Source organism: Varroa destructor, unplaced genomic scaffold, assembly GCF_002443255.2.
Source record: "Varroa destructor unplaced genomic scaffold, Vdes_3.0 BEIS01000001.1, whole genome shotgun sequence".
Lineage (NCBI taxonomy): Eukaryota > Metazoa > Arthropoda > Arachnida > Mesostigmata > Varroidae > Varroa > Varroa destructor.
In genome coordinates, this window is record NW_019211454.1 from 39,205,005 (window position 1) to 39,223,202 (window position 18,198).

The following is an 18,198-nucleotide window of genomic DNA, read 5'->3' on the forward strand; positions in this document are numbered from 1 at the left end:
TATTTATAATATATAAATAAACACATATGAGTCCAAAAATGCACTGCTAGTCGGCGCTTAGGTCCGGAATGAAGGTGCTCCTTGCCGGTGGCAACAAGCGTAAATGAAAAGGAAAACACGAAAAAAAAAACGTCTTCTTTCGATTTGAGTGAATGGCACGTGGCCGTTGAGTTATCAATCGCAAACGCTGTCGTAGACGAAGTGAACGAGTCAGGGCAAAGTAAATTCGAGCGGATCTGCTTCAATACAGTTGGCCGACAGAATCGAACGAATGAGTCATTGAATAGAGTTCATTGACTGAGAACGCACTTGGGTGCAACAGATACTGCAATTGGAACGTTCTAGAAAAGATGAAAACGAAGAGAAAAACTACAGTCAGGAAAAAACGTGAAATCTCTTTCGATTTTGGGTATTTCAAGGAAGAGCGCCACAATATTATAATTCGTTTTTGTAGTTCGCTGTTTGTTAATATGTGCTGGTACGCTCAGTTATGTCAGTTATATACTTAGCCATATTACCAAACGAAAAGAGCGATTTTAACGTGTTCTAGTTAGAATCGCCTGTACTTTGACGGAACACTTGCCACATTACAGGAGTATCGATAGCTTAAGCTTTATTAGCACAGTTGATCGAAACTGATGGCTTCCGGGCACAGCGTCAAGTTCGTTCACTCAGAAACGTCGAAATTAGATCTAAATCATACCGTTGAGCTGAGTCTAGAGTGCGAGCCGGCACCGAGCTAGACTGACCACCTCACCCCTACGCCAATGTACACAAAAACGAGTGAACAATTGACAAGAGCCGACCTATATTCTTAAGAACGTCACTGCTGACGTACGATCCCCATCTGCTTACCTCAGATGCATAGTTTTCACAGTAGTGATTAAACGCTCCACTTTATATTGCCACTCATTTTTGTCGATTTTTGCACGATGCAACTATACGTGCAGTCAACTACGACGATAAATCTACTACGTGTGTAGTTGTGCCCTGGCCAGAAAAACGCGAAGGACCATGTTATCGAATACTAGGTTAGAGATGCAACAGGCCAGTCCCTGTGCCTTGTCACAATTAATATTATTCATTACTTAATCAATAAAGGGAATGTGTTTGAACCTTTCTTTTTCGTCTTGATATTAAGTATAATCTGGTTCAAAGCAACGCGTGAGGCAAAAACGCTATTAACATGCCGCCCAGGGAAATACCGTTTCTATCTACATAATCAATAACTGTGCCTTTCAGGCCAACCTTAGGTTATTTTCATACTTGTCAAGTAGTCAGGGTAAAAAGTGTGATGTGCGTATAATAAACAGTACAATACTAGTTACGCATTTGGGGGATTCAATCTCATTCTGCAGTACGTAAACCGGCTCTATTAAACATTTTTCTTTCATATATAATTTACTAATATATATATATATAATTACGTACTACTTAAACTCACAAGTTTTCATTCAAAGAACAGTATGCCAATGGCGAAATCTATGTTCGTTCATTGAATTAAAGCAGAATCTGAACGCTGCAGCCGCCGCCGCCGCCGCCGTACGTGAGGGGCAATTCCGATCTCTTAGTGATAATTTCCTTTTCATACTTACTTATTTCTTATTTAGAGTCGTAAAATCTCTACTGTCTATTAGCTGCACAAAGGTAAACTTGACTGGGCTTTTAAGAGAAAACACGGTTGAACCAACTGTTGTACTATTCCAAACACAACCACGCCTTTCGATACCAAAAAAAGATCCATAAACACGTTATGGTCGGGAAAAAGTTTACTTTAAGTACATTTACTGAGCTACAAAGCATGAGCAAAGACTACATTTAGCTATCACGTTCGATATGTTTTGTTCAAAAGCATTACTTTCAGGTTTTCAAATAACAAATCTTCACTAAAAAACACAGACGGACGCCGTGTTATTTCAAGCAGTTTCGACATCGATAGCTAAAAAGTCTTTTCATCAAACTCACATTATAAAAAAATAACATTTTTATTACAAGTATATAGTTACATTTCACACAAGATCTTCTCATGCCTCTAGTGCTAGGGATCATCATAGTCATATTATGAGCTATCTAATACGAATTGTTGAAAATCATTTTCTGAATCTATTGTGACATTTTCATAAGACTATTTACCGGATCAATTATCTTCGGTGTGTAAGAACAATCGAAAACTTGATCCTTTTAAGGTAATAATCAGTGCGGTAAAAATACACATTAATCTTATCCGCCCTGAAAATTGCTGCGGACGAAATGATCTGGGCAATTCGTAAATAGTCTGATCCGATTTAGCGCTCGTTTGATTTTAAAGGTTTAAAAAGTTAAAAGAGCATATCTTCGGGTCTGTGTAGATATCACATTAGTGCTACATATATAATGCTTTGCTCTACTTCGCACGGAATCGATACTTACCCTAAGAATCTGAATGGTACAAATTCGTGCTTAAAACACGATCTTAATATTTAACAACAATGGTTACCAGCATTAGACTGATATCGGACCTACGAGAACGGAACAGCAGGCCTATATACTAGACGCTATAACAGCTTGACGAAAATCCCGCGCCAGCGTTACAGTGGCCTCGAAATTTCACATAAAGCCCATAACGTAAATCGATTAAATACTATAAGTATGCACACAAGGATTTTTAAGATACCACATCTACTCACGGTTACGAGCATGTCATTTTCGACACGTCCTCACGTAGTCTACTGTGGTCCTCAGAAGTGACAGTCAGCTTTGGGTCGTCAACACAAGGCCTGAGACTAATCATTTTGATGTTATCTCGCGCATATATATATATATATATATATATGTGAGAGAGAAACTTATTTACACTTATGCAAAAGGCCAAGTAACTCTCTCAGGGGATTCTAGAGCCATCGTTGACGGACACAAAGATAATGTCAGCGGGCTATACATGCTATTTGAGATAAACTAAAATACGCATTGACGGCCTGCTGCTCGCAGCGGACAAACACCCGTCTGCTGTTCTTGGTACGCGAAAAAAAAAAAAAAACAATGTTTCCTAAACCAAATCTGCAAACTTACTATAATGTACTATTCTTTCCTACGAATATGAGCGAAAGTCCGCTGTAGTTCGATGTCGTCGTGCTAGATAAGCTTCTCCAACATGCCGATGCAGAAGATAGTCCCACTCGCAAAAATTATGGCTGTCACAGTATTAAAAAACCTAAGAGTAGAAGTAAAATCATTATGATTGCGAGGGAATTGATGATCTGAGAATCGGTAGCTTTCAGTTGTAGCATGGTGTTGGTAACACTTCTTTCAGCATGACAAGCTGCATAGCCTACACTGCTGTTCTCAGTCTGGGTCGGTTTGTTTTATTAATTATTTGATGCAGTCCATTTTCGGCAAGAGAGTCGGCAAAAGTGGCTTCCGTTGGGGTGAATTTTGACATAAATAGACTTATATCCAGTAATACGAAAATTTTCTCAGGTTACTACGTATCCGGTCGTATCATATAACTGTCCGAAAGTAAAGTTGTTTTATGTATATTCTTCGGGCCCCTGAGCCCGCATAGGATATGTATTTGCAAGCTAAATATACCCAAATAACGAAACAGATCAAGGGTAAAGACTTCTGCCTTAGAAAAAAGCTGAGCTTCGGAACAGTTTAAACTGTTTATAGAAAAAAAAGCACATTATAAGTTTTGTTACCTTAAAAAAGTGCACTGGCGACCTGCGCCTATTCAAATTTCTACAATAAAAACAAGGTCAATATTGTGCAAAAATGCGCACACTAATTGTGAATCACTGTCTCTAGATCTGCAGACTAAGCGAGTATTGAAGATGTATACAATTTAAATACTTGTAGGAGAGGATAGGCCAGTGCAAGACTTTGTATCAACGTGTTCCGAGGGAACGAGTGTATAAGATTAGTAGAAAGTTGACTGAAGTAACTCGTCCCGTTGACTATCTACATTGAGGCTTCGATTTTAGGTCTTGTAATTCTTTTCTTTTAGTTTCAGCATTGACTGTGCCATGTCTCGCCGTCAGTGTCTCATTTTCAGATAGATATTTAAAGGTTAGTTTTACAGAGGAAATTCGAATGGGTCGATGAATTTTACGAGGATAAATAATCAATTGCGTATCCCTGTATTCTCAAAAACTAACAAATGAGATTTGGAAGATTTTGCTCAGCGTGATTCAAAATGGCGCGTTGGCCGTGCATAAATTCCAGCAACAATATATTCGTCAATCACCGCGTTCCAGCCGTGTACAGGAAGTGTGTAGAAGGTCGACTAAAAGACTTCCGCCACAACAATTGCCAGAGTGCACGAATATTCTCTAGAAACGAGGAGCAACGCTAATTAAAAGATACTGTGTCGGCTAAAAGATCATGTTGTTTAGTAGATTTATTAACACTTTTGTGTATGGCCATGAAAGAAAATTGAGAATCGAAAAAATTACAATGTTTAAAATACCGAGGAATGATTTTGACTGGGTGTTAATTTTAACTGTTAGTTAGCGATCAAAATTGTGATGTACTTCTCAGGTGCGTCGGCAGGTCCGCTTCACGTACGGTATAAAGAGCTATAACCTACCTCCGTCAAAAGGGGTCCGAGAGTGATCATCGTTGATTCGGTGTCAGGACGGAGGTGATAAGTGTCAGGACGGTATACAACGCATAACGTCTAGATGAAATCTAGAAAGATGTAAATGGTCAAATTTAATAACAATTTACTTTGAAAATAACTGAAGAACACCGATTTTTTCTAGAAAATTCAGCTTTTTTTTTTAAAAAAGAAAATATTTTACAGCATTCTATAAAACGAACTACATAGATAAAATCTACTTATGAGAGGATCACGAGTGAATCTTGTGGGAGGACGAGTAATTAGTGACCGCGTCCTCTTGTCTTTTGTCAAAACATATGTTTCATAATTATACTACATCTTTTATCCGTGGCTAAACATCGTCATCCAACCTCAATTTACAATGCATTCACAAGAACATTTACGAATGAGCTTTGACATAACTCTCGATAAATCGATCTCGCACCGCAGACGCAAACACTTTGTTTCGACAGCGTATCTATCAAACAGAGGCGTTCGACGACACCACATACCGCAATACCTAGCGTGCTCGCACCTCTCGTATCGTCCTAGGTAATACTCGACTGATCGAAATGAAGCTGGTGGCCTTTTTCAGCCAGGTTTATTATGTCTCTTTTCACGCTCATACGTATCATAGCTCATGTGGCTTTCGTGCCGTTATATTCCGTGTTGTCTATTTCATTAAAGTTATTTACGATAATTTCGCTTTTCGGCCTTCGACCTTTCACGTTGACACTCGTACGCGACACTGGTACGCGACTACGAAAATAAATAGCTTGATGTGGCTCTTTTCCTATCTGCCGGAGGGCATAGAGATTAGACGAATACAGTTCAAAGACTGAAAATAGATACCCTTTTTAGTATCTTACATACGAAAACAATCTTCTGCAGTTCATCGTCCGAGGCAAGCCATAAGTTTCGTGTGCACACTTTGCCACAACTTCCAGGCATCACTGAAGGAATTTAACAGACCTATAGTACACCCTTTGAATCTCCTCATACTATTAAAGATAGCTGTAATTTTGAAGCGTCATGTCAAAAATTAAATTTCTCACAAACATTCATAACAACACTGACGCAAAATCAACGACCTGAACTACCATGCAGGCACAGCGAGCGTTATCCAGAGCATCGCTTTCGAGAATTTCATCAATAACACCCAACGCATTACGAACGACTCCAAATAAGACCTTAAAGATTGACTAGCGTTTTGCCAGGGCGCTCATCTTTATTCGCTGCCTCGCAAGCATCTTCGAAAATCAATGCCCCACGAAGTTGCATTAATAGTTATATGGCCATTTATCCTAATCTTCTTGTTTACCAAGAACATAGAGAGATGGAGCGAAAAGTTGATAACTCGAGCAGTCTTCTAGTTTTTCCGCTCAGTGACAGGTGAAGCAACTTCCGCACTTCCCCGGGGGCGCTATTTGCAAATTACTGCTGCGTGGAGCCTAAAAAGAAACGGGCATGTATATAGTTGCGGAGGCAGTTACTCTCGTAGGAGATATTGATGTTGCTTGTTATAGATAATGGTTCTAATACCAAAAGTGTTTGGAGAGCAATCACACAAAGTTATAACTGTCGGCCACATCACGTACCATATTGACTTGCCTGGTGACGATATTGAAAAGGTACAGCAAATTCAAAACGTATAAGGTATAACAGGATAGGAAAAAATAAAAAGGATCGACAAACATTGTTAGAGAAAAGCAAATGGTCTTTGCTAGTAACCAGCATGAATTGCATGGTGCTACGGATACTAAGACTTTGCGAGGGACACAGTCGATTACGGTCAACAAACGAGCTCTCCAGGAAATTGTTGTTTCAACAAGCTGTGCATTACCTCATAATAGATACATTCTATGAGACTTTCCTACAGAGGAGAGCTTGGTATTACTTGCATTAACCAAAAATCGAAAACAGTTTTTTTGTGTTCCTTTCGCGGCAAATTTGCTCGATCTTCGTTCGCGAAGAAGTGATCTGTTAGCCAATCAGACTAGCTGCACCTTCAACTTCTATTCTACCATTAGACGTACCCTACAGGTTTGCCAATCTCTATTTTTACGTTTTATTCCATCGTTATTCCCGCTGGTTTCCACCCAGAGCTTTTCCTTGCGCACGTAGACTGGCTTTTGTAAATACGGCTTTTAGGAGAGCTAATACGATATCCCCAGCTGTCAAATAGAAAGATCAGCAGTGTTTTTCAACATCTTAGAAGTACCCTAAGCTAAACGGTTTAACTCAAGTTTAGCTCAAATATAGGTAACAGAATAGGCTGTGTGGGAAGTGATTAAGCTAAGTGGTATCTCTTACTACATTGCATATTAAGCCATAATATCGAATTCCGCATGTAATATTAAATAAGTTCTATACGCTCTATATAATGGAGGTTTAACTCATGCATTTGCTATCGAGAGCTAGTACACGAGTGTGAAAATTAAACGAATTAATTGTACTTTCAATAACACTTTATTGATTTCACCATAGAAAAAAAAAAAACACTGACGTTGGCATAGCTCACATTCATTGATAGCTCTGAGGGAGCTGGGTTTCAAGAATGTGCGCTGAAATGTAAATTTCGGAGAGTTGACAAGATACGAAAATTAGAATTGATTAAAGCAGACGCATTTGGAAAAAGCGGCCAGGATAACAGCAACGGCAAATCCTTCACGACCTGAACTACAGGGACGTTTTGTGTACTTAGATAAAGAGACTCAGCAACTCTTCTGCATAGACAGCATGGCGAGTAAATAAGAACGCTTCGTACTTTAAATTAAAAAATCAGGGCAAAATCGTCCTTGGCCAAAAGGCACAATTTTGTGTAAATTACAAGCTGTCTAAAAACGGGTAAACTATACCAGGCAACAGGACTGGGCCATGAAGTGATTAGGAACCCATGGTTTTTGTCATCAGTTTCCCTACGGGAAGGAACGAAAATGAGCTCTTACGCAAAAATTTTTCTCACATAGCTCTGTAGTTTGTGGGTCCCTATTGCACCCGTGTGTAGTGGAATAGTACGTAACAGACACCTAGACATTGTCTTGTATCTCGTGCAACACATTAGTCAGCTAAGTCAGTCAGCTCTGTATTCTTTTTCCGCATAGATGGTCATATGGCCGCTAAGCACATACAGTACGCGCAACAATTTTGTTCAATTTCGATGGATCTTCTCTTGTTTATATTTCAATAATTTGTTTCAGGTTTTTATGAATGGTTTTCAATTTCTGCAAAACTTCTAGGGAGGATTTTCATCAAAGTTCTCCGCTCTTTTCACACGTTGGGGATTTTTCCCTGCCGCACCTGTAAAATCACGTTCTTCAGCATCGTTACTATAATAAATAATAACAACAATATTAGAACAACCAGCTCGTTATAGCAGCATCAGCGTAGCCAGCATCACTAGAACAGAAATGAAATTACCATCATCTAACAAACGAACCGTGGAGCCCTATTCCGGACTGCTCTACCGTTTTTTCGACACCGACACAGCTTTCGACGTTCCAGCGACCTTTACCCAAGCTCAGCTGGCAAACCCATCGTAACTTGGTTGACACTGCTCATGACAAGCTTTTCTCTATTTACCCTCATTTTGCCGATTTGTTCATTAACTCGTCCATCAAGACACGAAAAGGTAGGATGAATAAACGAACGCACTTGAGGCTGAGTTTCCAGCTTGAGGGCCTCTCTCGCTTTTCCTCCGTGCTGACTTGAGTCGCCCTTCACCTGTTCCATTAGCGTAAGCCGAGATCGCACCTGCTAGCGGACGACACTTCTACTACCAACGCTGTCGCCGGCGTTTCTATTTTCTTTTACGTTTCAGGATGCTGTTGCTATGCTTCGTTTTATACAGCCATACGCCTGGGACCACACGGCATTATGCATGAGTTCGTAGGACATAAACGGTGTCTGGGAAACTCGCAGCATCGACAGCAGTAGCCTGGCCAACTTCTGAGCGCCCGTTATAACAAACATAATACGTATGCCTTTGGGATTTATTTCTGATTATCCCAGCTCTCAAAGTTACATATTCTGTATTTGCACTTTTTCGAACAAGCAATATACTATTATTGTAGCCCGAAGAGTTAAAGTAATTGCAAGAAGAGAACAATGATTAGTTGCGTAATGGGAAATATTTACAAATACTCAAAAACAATAATCCTTGATTTATTTTTTTTTCAGGATTATCATTGTTTCTATCAATGGAACGTGGCTTAAATGTATATTCTGAGGGTCCTTTAAAGTACTGCGAAAAGACATCAGAAAGCACTCGGTGATAGTTTTTCTTTCAGCATGCATTTATTAGTACACATCTATAAACTATGTAAGCTTAAGCAGCAGAGCCCACTTAGCGTCCAACTCCAAGCCAACGGCATAGATAAATACACCTCTGTGCAAACTTCTGCGCAAACGTATTCCTGGATAGCTCCTTTTCTGTAGTTAACCTGGACCTGTCATATTATGTATAATATCTTACTTGGACCTATTCATCAATTCAATATACACTCATAGAAATTAAAATCCATGTGCTAGCATCCGCCATGCATAGTAACCTTGAAGATAGACAACTAGTTTCTACAATGTTATCCAACTCAGCCTAGCTTATCAAATGTGCCAGCCTTCACAAAATGTATATAGAACATGTGATAGAAATCCTCGCATATATATATATATATATTGAGACAATCCTAATATATGTTAACGTCTATGCGGTAGATCTTCGTGTAAAGCTGCGCAAAGATTGCTCAAGGGGGCGAACACCGTTGGCACTGTCTATCGGCTCGACGACGCGGCGGCAAGGCTTGTAATGCGCATGCAGCTCATTAAATGTGGGGTGCCAAAAGCGCCATCCTTTGTGGGGTGACGCCGCATTTAAGGTCATATCAGAAGGATTCAAGGGTATAAACGAACAGGCGCTGTTGGAATGGGAAGTAGAGACTGTCATAGAAGCGGCTATGAAAGCATGTGGCGGTAATGCAATGACAGAAGTGGTGCGTGGGTGATCTAGGGAACGACTATGCCGCCTGTGACGCAGTGGCTGGCGCTCCCTGTCTGTTTCCTACTGCTGTTGCCCTTCTCTGTTCGTTGAAGCATGCTTGAGGGCTACCCTGGAAGTCATGGGCTCGGGTGCTATCTTCGAATATCGACAGGTCCACCATCTCAAGCAGAGTTCTGTTGTCAGCAGCGACATCGCTGCTTTGCTCGGCATTACGCTCTCTATTTTATGCCCTGTCTCTGCTCTGGATCTACACGAGTATGCTCATGCGTGTGTGTGTGTGTGTGTGTGTGTGTGCTTGTGTGTGTGTGTGTGTGTGTGTGTGTATATATTGTGCAAAATTTGTGTGAGATTCAATCGTCAATTCAAATCGCTTTTTCGGGTCTCTTCGTCATTCTCTTCTGCCCGTCGTAGTCTTCTCTCGGTATAAGGGGAGACATCAAATGAAAATATGAAGGACCGTTGAATGCAACTGAATTAACTGGACATAAGGTAAAACATTACATGTATTGTTTAAGTGGTGTCAGTTGATACAAGGAAAAGCCGAAGCTGAAAATGAAAATCATGAAGTCGGCAGGTGTGGAGGTCGGAAATAGTATCTGTACAATAGACTAAGGAAAACGACGTTTGTTAACATGGGAGCCAACTGTGCTTGAATGCTGTTAGTGGCATATTGCATCCTTGGGATGATATGTTGATTATAAACTTGTAATAATAATAGCTAATGTATATTACTTATGTTCACTAAAATCCGACGTGCTTATAAAACCATACAAAAACTGTATCGGATTAGCACACATTAATTGCAGCCAATTGTAAGTTGAAGCTCATGTAAGCAAAATGTTAAATCCTATAAACCGAATAAAAAGGATATATGATTACTTTAAAATATATGTAAAAACATCTTAAACTGAACTCGTTGAACCACACAGGAACGAGGTGCTCCACAGGGCAGTATTTCTCCAACATACGAGAATGTTGTGTGCCGAAGCTCCGACAGAAATTGTCCAGTTCGCTCTGTGTGCACTATAGAGTATTTCTTGGTGATTTTTCAGATTTTTTTTTGTGATTCTCATACGTTTACTACCCAGCTTACTAAGCAACCACAGGAGAACACGGTACATCACATATAAAGTAGCTTAATACTCGTCTACAATGCGTTATATGGCAGTTACAAGCAGGTATTTTCCATTAAAAAAAATGTATTTTTTTTGACAGATCTTACTGGAGAGTATAAGTAAATGCGTTTATGTACTCGATAAGTATTTGCAGATTAGCTAGTCTAACCCGTTTGTACCTTTCACACTTTGGTGGTTTCGTTATCCAACCGTTCTCTCAAGACTAATTAAACCAAGAAAGCCATATGCAGCTACCGATTAATTACTCATTTGACTTTCATCACACTTATGTTATCACAGCGTTTTTAGTACACGGTGCTGGACTGTAATTATTGGTCCTGCAGTTGTTGATACAGCCGACATCGTTAAGCAATGCGAGAGTCGCATATGCGGGGTTATGTTCAAAACCCAATTTGCTGCGATGCACCTTCTATTTAGAATGATAACCCGCTCAGACTTGGTTAGTATTCGACAATGAAGTTATTGACTATCAAAAATCTTATACTGAATAAGATTTTTGATAGTCAATAACAAATTGTCAGTAGAAAACCGGTCGAAAATGCTCTCTAGCGTAAAAAGTGCCTGACCTTACACAAACTTTGTTACTCGCGATTGCCCCTCTATGTGAATATGGGTGGTCGTATATCTTTGGCAAGCAGCTATACGTAGTGTCGTTATTGAAAAGTTTTGGCATGTCTCCGATACATGATTATGCGGATGCATATATAGTGGTTCTAGCACTTTAGTTCGTTAGTTGTCGAGATCGTTGGCGCAAAGTTTTTCGCGCAAGACTTGTTACTATTATAAGTTCACTACGCATATCGCGTACTCCGGCTCTAAAACGTTTAGTTTATCGACCTTCTACAACGCTTCTCCTAAAAAAGGCTACTAAATATATACAATAAGGGGCAATAATTTTTTTAAGCGCGATTCACCTTAGATGACTAGTTTCTAGGTATAGTTCTTATGATTTGCTTTGAACAGGCGACAGCTGCCACAAGCTAGATGATATTTGTTCTCATAAATATAGTGGATTATAGTTCCCTTTATACTACGGAAACGAATCTCCAATGATAACACTTCAGACAAGATTAACAATGACCGATTCCTAATACGCTTTATATACGGTGGTCTCGCTATCATATGAAATGTCAACAACACGTATATATTTAATTAGTGTTTACCCGACGTGGAGTAATAAGAAATTACTTGACGACACATCCACAAATAGGCATTCATGTTTCAAATAAATTGGATTTTTCTACATATTCTAACTTGAAATCTCCAATTTAGTCAGCCACGGGATGAATACCTTACTTTAGAAGCTTCCCCCATTGTTGACCAATCCGAAGTATCTTAACACTTAACGTGGTCATCTAATTTTTGTTTTTTAATTAAATTTTCAATGTTACAAACATGTACACCTGCAGTACATACATAGAACTTCACGAAATGATGTAGCAGTCTCCAAAAAACGGATTACTACTTACTGAGTACTACCAGTGCGTTTGGCCGACAGACGAACCCGGATATGATATACATAGATATCGATTCAGGGCCCGGGTAGGAAATAAACGCAAATTCGACCTTTGCAATCGTTGGACGGATACAAGGCTACCCACGGTGAGCAGTTGTCGACAACTGATCTCGATTCCCTTTTGCATGTTTGGCAAATCCGTAAACTAGACGCCTTTTTAACACGTGCACCTCCTCTCTTCAACTGAGGCGAAAATTCCTGAAGACCTCGCCCACTGAAGTGACAATTCTCGTTCAATAATTTTGCTTGGTTAAATGCAAAATCAGGGCGATCGGGACGGTGGTTAGAACGGTCAAACTTTCGGTTGAAAGCAGTTAGGACATGTTGCTTTAAATCTCGCCAGCGATGCACATTACACAACCTGTGTGAACAAAGAAAGCCAATAAATTATAGAGTCGAAAATATAATAGTAAACTCGCTTGCTACATTATATATTTAGTAACAGTAAAGATAAGAGAAAAATGTTAACAGCATGAGAGATCCGCAAAGCTGCGTCACCTCTTCACTCTGTCTGTCGCTATCGTTCTTTCCCGCCCCCATTGAAGCTTCCAAAACCAACATTAGGTGTCACTCTCAACATTTGCTGGTAATTTAACGAACTGGAAACGCAACCGACTTCTACATTGCCTGTCACAACATAAAATCTTCATAGCTAGCTTCACAAAACGTCAGGTAGGTGCCTGCTTCGCCTGTTAAGCCTCACAGCCACTATGTCCACGTAAGGTTACCCGCATGAGGCTCCCAGCGTCAACAAGTAGGTTCAAGCAATGCAGACGGGTTTAGAGACAGATCTTGGGGCCTCAGATACTTAGCTGGAAGCCAAGGTACTCGCTATGATGCAATTTTGTAGTAGTCACCATTATAGGCATGCGGGTAGACAAATGTAAACGGAGACGACTCGACGTTGTCAAAATGTATGTATGCTTAATAATGTGACATTACAACCTTTCTTCCAGGTCAGGTTAATTTAATTCACTTTATGGAGATATCGTTTTGTATTTAAACTATCTATATTTCGTTAAGTGTTAGCCAATTTCACTGAAGACTAAAATTTTTAGTTACCTTTAACACGCTATGTGGACAATGCAGAAAACATGTCTGTGGAGTCTTATATATTATATTTAAGGTTATTGAACTATAAGTGTATCAACAAGCTATCCTAATGGTTAAACAATGCGTATATCATGAATTATTGTGAAAACAAATCTCTAACGATGTACTAGAACAGCACAGTCTAATAAGAAGCTTTGATTTCCTTATGAGAAATCATCATATGAAGCTGAGCGCAATTGAAGGCAAGTCTCGTTTATTGAAATAGTTTAAATCGCTTGTCGCCAAAATCTTTATCGTTTACATGTCTTTAAACAATGATGTCCATCGTAGTAATATCTTTAGCAATCGCTATTATTTATACTACAACTTATTGGAAAGAAACATAATTCCTTTTGGACAGTGTTTATAAACATATGCATATTTTCATTATAAGTTCCAAAAAAAATGTTAGCATCCCGTCCTTGCAGATCAGCCAAGCAAGGACCTCATAAAACGATTCACCCACCGAAATTCCAGCTAAGAGAAGAACTTCGCTACCAACTGCAAGTTGGGTACCTTTTCTAACTTTATCGATGCCCAATCAATAAATTTTCAACAGGCTAAACACTCTAATCTGGAGAAATCGATTTTGCCGACTTCAATTTTTATCAGAGATTCAAATAAGAGCTGGCTGTCAGCCAGTAGGAAGCTTTCGTGTCAAGCTTTTATTCAAGTTATCTAGAGCTCATTGGGTCACCAAAACAATAAGGCAAACGTTTCGCTAGGAGAACAGACATTATTAATCAAGAAGAACTCTAAAAAGCACAGAATATCTTTTAGCTATCTCATTTTAGGTCTTTTTGACAAGCAGCGGAAGCTTCAAAGCATGCGGGATTCGCTTTCACTAACCGAAGTAAGACTTCGTCGTGAATTTAATTGAAACTCTGCTTCCAAAGCAGAATAAGTTCTCTTAGGCTGACCAAAGTGGGAAATCTGGCTTTGTTAGTTACTAGCTCTTAATTTCTACTTAAGAGCTTCTACATTTTTTCTGGCCTAAATTGACGCGTATTAAAATCCATTTATATTTTATTTATAATGAATACCCTCTGTAAGATTTTTTCTTTTAACTGCTTTGACAACAACAAGCTGTATGGCGTGTCTTTTCGCTTTCGGTTCGCTTCGACTAGATTGTTTAGCTGACATGTTCTGGTATTATCTTATATATATTATATCGCACTATTAAAATAGGGTACTTATTCACGGTGCTCGGCCGTGACATTCGTCGGCGTAATATATACAACGTTCCTAGTCCGATTAAGCGAGACCGCAGGTAAGTCTGCTGATCGACTACAGGAATCACAGACAGCTTGCACGAAAAATTCCAAACATGATATTTTGACTGACATTGCATTAATCAGATCTGAACACGGTCTTACTCGCCTATAATGCATCCAGAAAGCGCCTAATCCAAAAACGTGACCTGCGATAATCGCTTCTGTTTGGACAGGCTTGCAGATGACGCTAACAGAAGAGCAAAACGTCAACGTCATGGTCCAATGATCTTCTGTTTGAGTGTCATTGAGTAATGAGTATTTTGAGAAAAACGCCTCCGAGCCCGTCAGATATATGTGACAACTGCAAAGCAAGCCAGCTAGCTTCTCTAAAAGTACAATACATATATAAAAAGGAAAAATAAAAACAAAAAAAACATTTATGTAAAATTGTGACAGGTAATTCTGTATATCGCTTAGCGTATTAGAAATTTCGCCAGATAGCTAAGCCAGCGGGTAGTAGAAATGCAATGTAGTAGAAGAAAAAACGCAATATGAACTGGCTGGTCGTATTCGCGTTGCGATTGCAACAAATATTGTTCTTACATATGCAATAATATTTTTTTTTACCATTTTTCAATGTTTATAAATAATATAGATTCACTTATAGCTAAAGGCGAAGTAGTTGTTATATGAGCACAGCTTGTCCGTCATTATGAAATATACTTTCCACTGAGAGCTGATTTCCGAATATTTTATTATTTTATAATTTATTCGCAGTGTCTCCAGATAATAACAACATTGTTTATTGACGAAGTTCTAACTAATAATATCCTGCTCCTTTGATACCAATATATGACAAATCTCAATTCATATGTGCATTCATATCTAACAACTTATTTCAGTTGGTTCCTAAGGCTCTAATAGGTCAGGCACTTTATCCTAGACTCCACTAGATTTCCTTACGAGCCTCTTCAATCAGAGCTAAATTCTACTTCAGATTCAGTTTCCGTGTTAACTTACACACGCGGAGCTGCATTCATCATCAGTATGTAACCATCCCAGTTTCGTCTAACATCCCGAATAAAGTCTTAGTCGTTCGAATGATATGTATAGGATAATGCCTCATCAAGTAAAAAATTTTACCTGAATACGATAAACCTTCTCAATAGAAGATTCATTATTAACTGAATAATGGAAAAACTAAAATTAGGAGCCCGTGAAAATATACTCGCATTGTATTAGGAATTCGCGTTAAAACACGCGACCAACTCGTTAATGATCCTTGGCATCATCAGACACATCTGTATATACCCTCATGTGACAACCAGCGGAGACAGTTATAGTTGCTACTTCAATGTATGTACGTGACAAATATTTAAGTAATTCAAGTTACGCGTGGCATCGTTTTGCTTACTTCGACTATTGCGTATATATGTAAATAATGTTCATAAAGACGGACTACTTCTATCACACGTAAATCAACTAGCAGTATTGACTATGGCATAGTATGTTATGAAAATTATTACTGCTATTGGGAATGAATTTTATACACTATTACAGTGGGCGGCCTATGAAGCATCAGAGAAATTGGAACTCAGGTTAACGATCGCATTCGTACTGGGCAATTCTCTCCGCCCTCTGGCCACGGCGTATTATTCAGTATTAGATTATACAGGAATAAAGACAAAGACGCAGTTGAGTATGTGGCTCGACGTTTGAGTGGCGTAAATGAATGAGGAGCAAAAGAAAGACCTGATATCATATAATGAAGAGCAATCAGCAGCTTGGTCAAATAAGGTACCAATTACAAATTTGGTTTGTCTGGGTGAAGGACAAAGCAAGATGGATCTGCTGCATCTGACGCCATCGCTCGATTGCCAGCCCACAATATCGACTTCCATCCGTCCACATTACGTAAGGCCACTACAAAAATTAGTTGTTCCTATGATAGCTCTGATTTTAATATTACGCGCACTTCCATCCTCTTACATTCCTTTTAATTACAATATGTCTGGCGCCCCTGAACACATTAAAGCTCAGGAGTGGAAAGCAGCACGATCGTTTGAGTTCTGGTATCACGAAAACCAAAAAGCACGCTATTGACCTTTAGCAAATAAACTATCCCCACTAGCAAATAAAGCCCTTTGGCTGACGTTCTCAATCTAAATATGCCGGTGTCTGGTGTATGTTGCTTCAGTCCACACGCTTTGCGTACTGCTGGGAAAAGGAAGTATCATAGAACTAGGCCACAAACACCATCCCAGCCGGGCTACAGACATAACATACAAAGCACAACTTAAGCGTAGGTTTTATGGCTTTGTCGTTATTCGTTTACGGCAACTTGTTACGTTAGGGCGTGCGGAAATTGGGGATGAAAGTCTGAGTTCGCGTATAGCGAATGGGCAAAAACCATCTGAACAACTCTTGCTTGAAATCCCGAGCTCTCACCCGCCTGTTTATTATGTCCCTATAGCTCTCGTCGCATCTGAAATCCGAGATCTGCATAGCTATATAAGGCGAGTGTCTGCTTTGAATCAAGCACAAATTGCGCTCTTCCATTCCGCTAGAGACACGTACTAGAGATGTTATGACGTTACAGAGTCGGTGAGTTAGTTGCAACATAGAATTTTCACGAAGAAATTGCATTGCACAGTTAGGACGAATCATAGTCTCAGTAATGGCGAACTGCTGCGGAAGTTGGCCACTGAACGCAAAAACATCGGCAACGCTATAGACAAGAGGACGAATATAGTAATCAACAAGGAAGACATGCGTTGAAAAATGTATATGAAATATTAGTTACGTGTGTTGACGATCTGTCTGGATCTAACACCGCTGTAATAAGCAAGCCACTAGGGCAAATGCGCAGCACTTCCTTGTCCGGTAACAACTAAGTGCCAGATGAATAAAATTCTCTAATTAGCCCCTTCTCATTGTAGTTCTCATATATAATCGAAGAAGCGTTAAGATCAGGATATGTTTTTACAACTGAGGTTAAGAGCGGAGTTTCAAGAGAAATCATGTTAAGAGTATATTTACAATACATTAGAATACACTTTAACGCAACTAACACTCCTTTTTGCCATTTTGATAGTACTTCGTGTCAAACAATCGTTTACATTCACCGCAAGACGCACTATTTACGTATACTTTACTTGCTTGACTCGCAAAATTATTGAATTCAAATTTTTACGAGCTGGTATGTTGTTCGACTTCAGAATCAAACCATATTCGACAGTTTTTTCCTTTATTTAGCGCTTATAACAACAGGTATTTGGCGGTAGGAGTTGCGTTCAAGTTTAAGGCAATAGGAAGCCCACTACACATATTGAAGCTCTCTACATGGACAGATAGAAGGGAAGCCTCACTCATATGTTCTTGATAAAATTAAATACGACAGACATCTTCGGAACACCCAGAGTTTTTATGTTAATAGAAAAAACTATTAAGAGTTTTAAAAGTAAAACAGGTATTGCCGAGGGACTAGCCAGTTTCGTCCCCGTTAATGCTGCAGCCGAAGATTCTAAAGATAACAACTGAAACGTCGCTGTTAGTGACAGTGGGTCAAATGCAACTGCTATACTATTAGAAAGTAGTTCAGGTAAGTTTTTAGTAGAAAATAATTTATCCCAAAAGCAAAACGTGTTGTAATCAAGACCGAAATTATA

At 39.3% G+C, this 18,198-nt stretch overlaps 1 protein-coding gene across 8 annotated transcripts in view; it reads right to left on the reverse strand.

Moving 5' to 3' along the window:
* LOC111247518 (rho GTPase-activating protein 4-like) overlaps positions 1-18,198 on the reverse strand; it is a 136,400-nt gene that overhangs the window by 111,801 nt on the left and 6,401 nt on the right. For 3 of the 8 annotated variants that reach the window (XM_086980509.1, XM_086980504.1, XM_086980512.1), the window contains exon 2: positions 12,178-12,585. The exons of 4 other annotated variants lie outside the window; for them this stretch is intronic. In XM_086980509.1, coding sequence (XP_086836635.1) covers positions 12,178-12,229 — 52 coding nt within the window. In that variant the 5' untranslated portion in view covers positions 12,230-12,585. Of the gene's footprint in view, positions 1-12,177; positions 12,586-14,696; positions 14,917-18,198 lie in introns of all 8 variants that reach the window. One more of the 8 variants, XM_086980506.1, reaches the window with a different exon arrangement.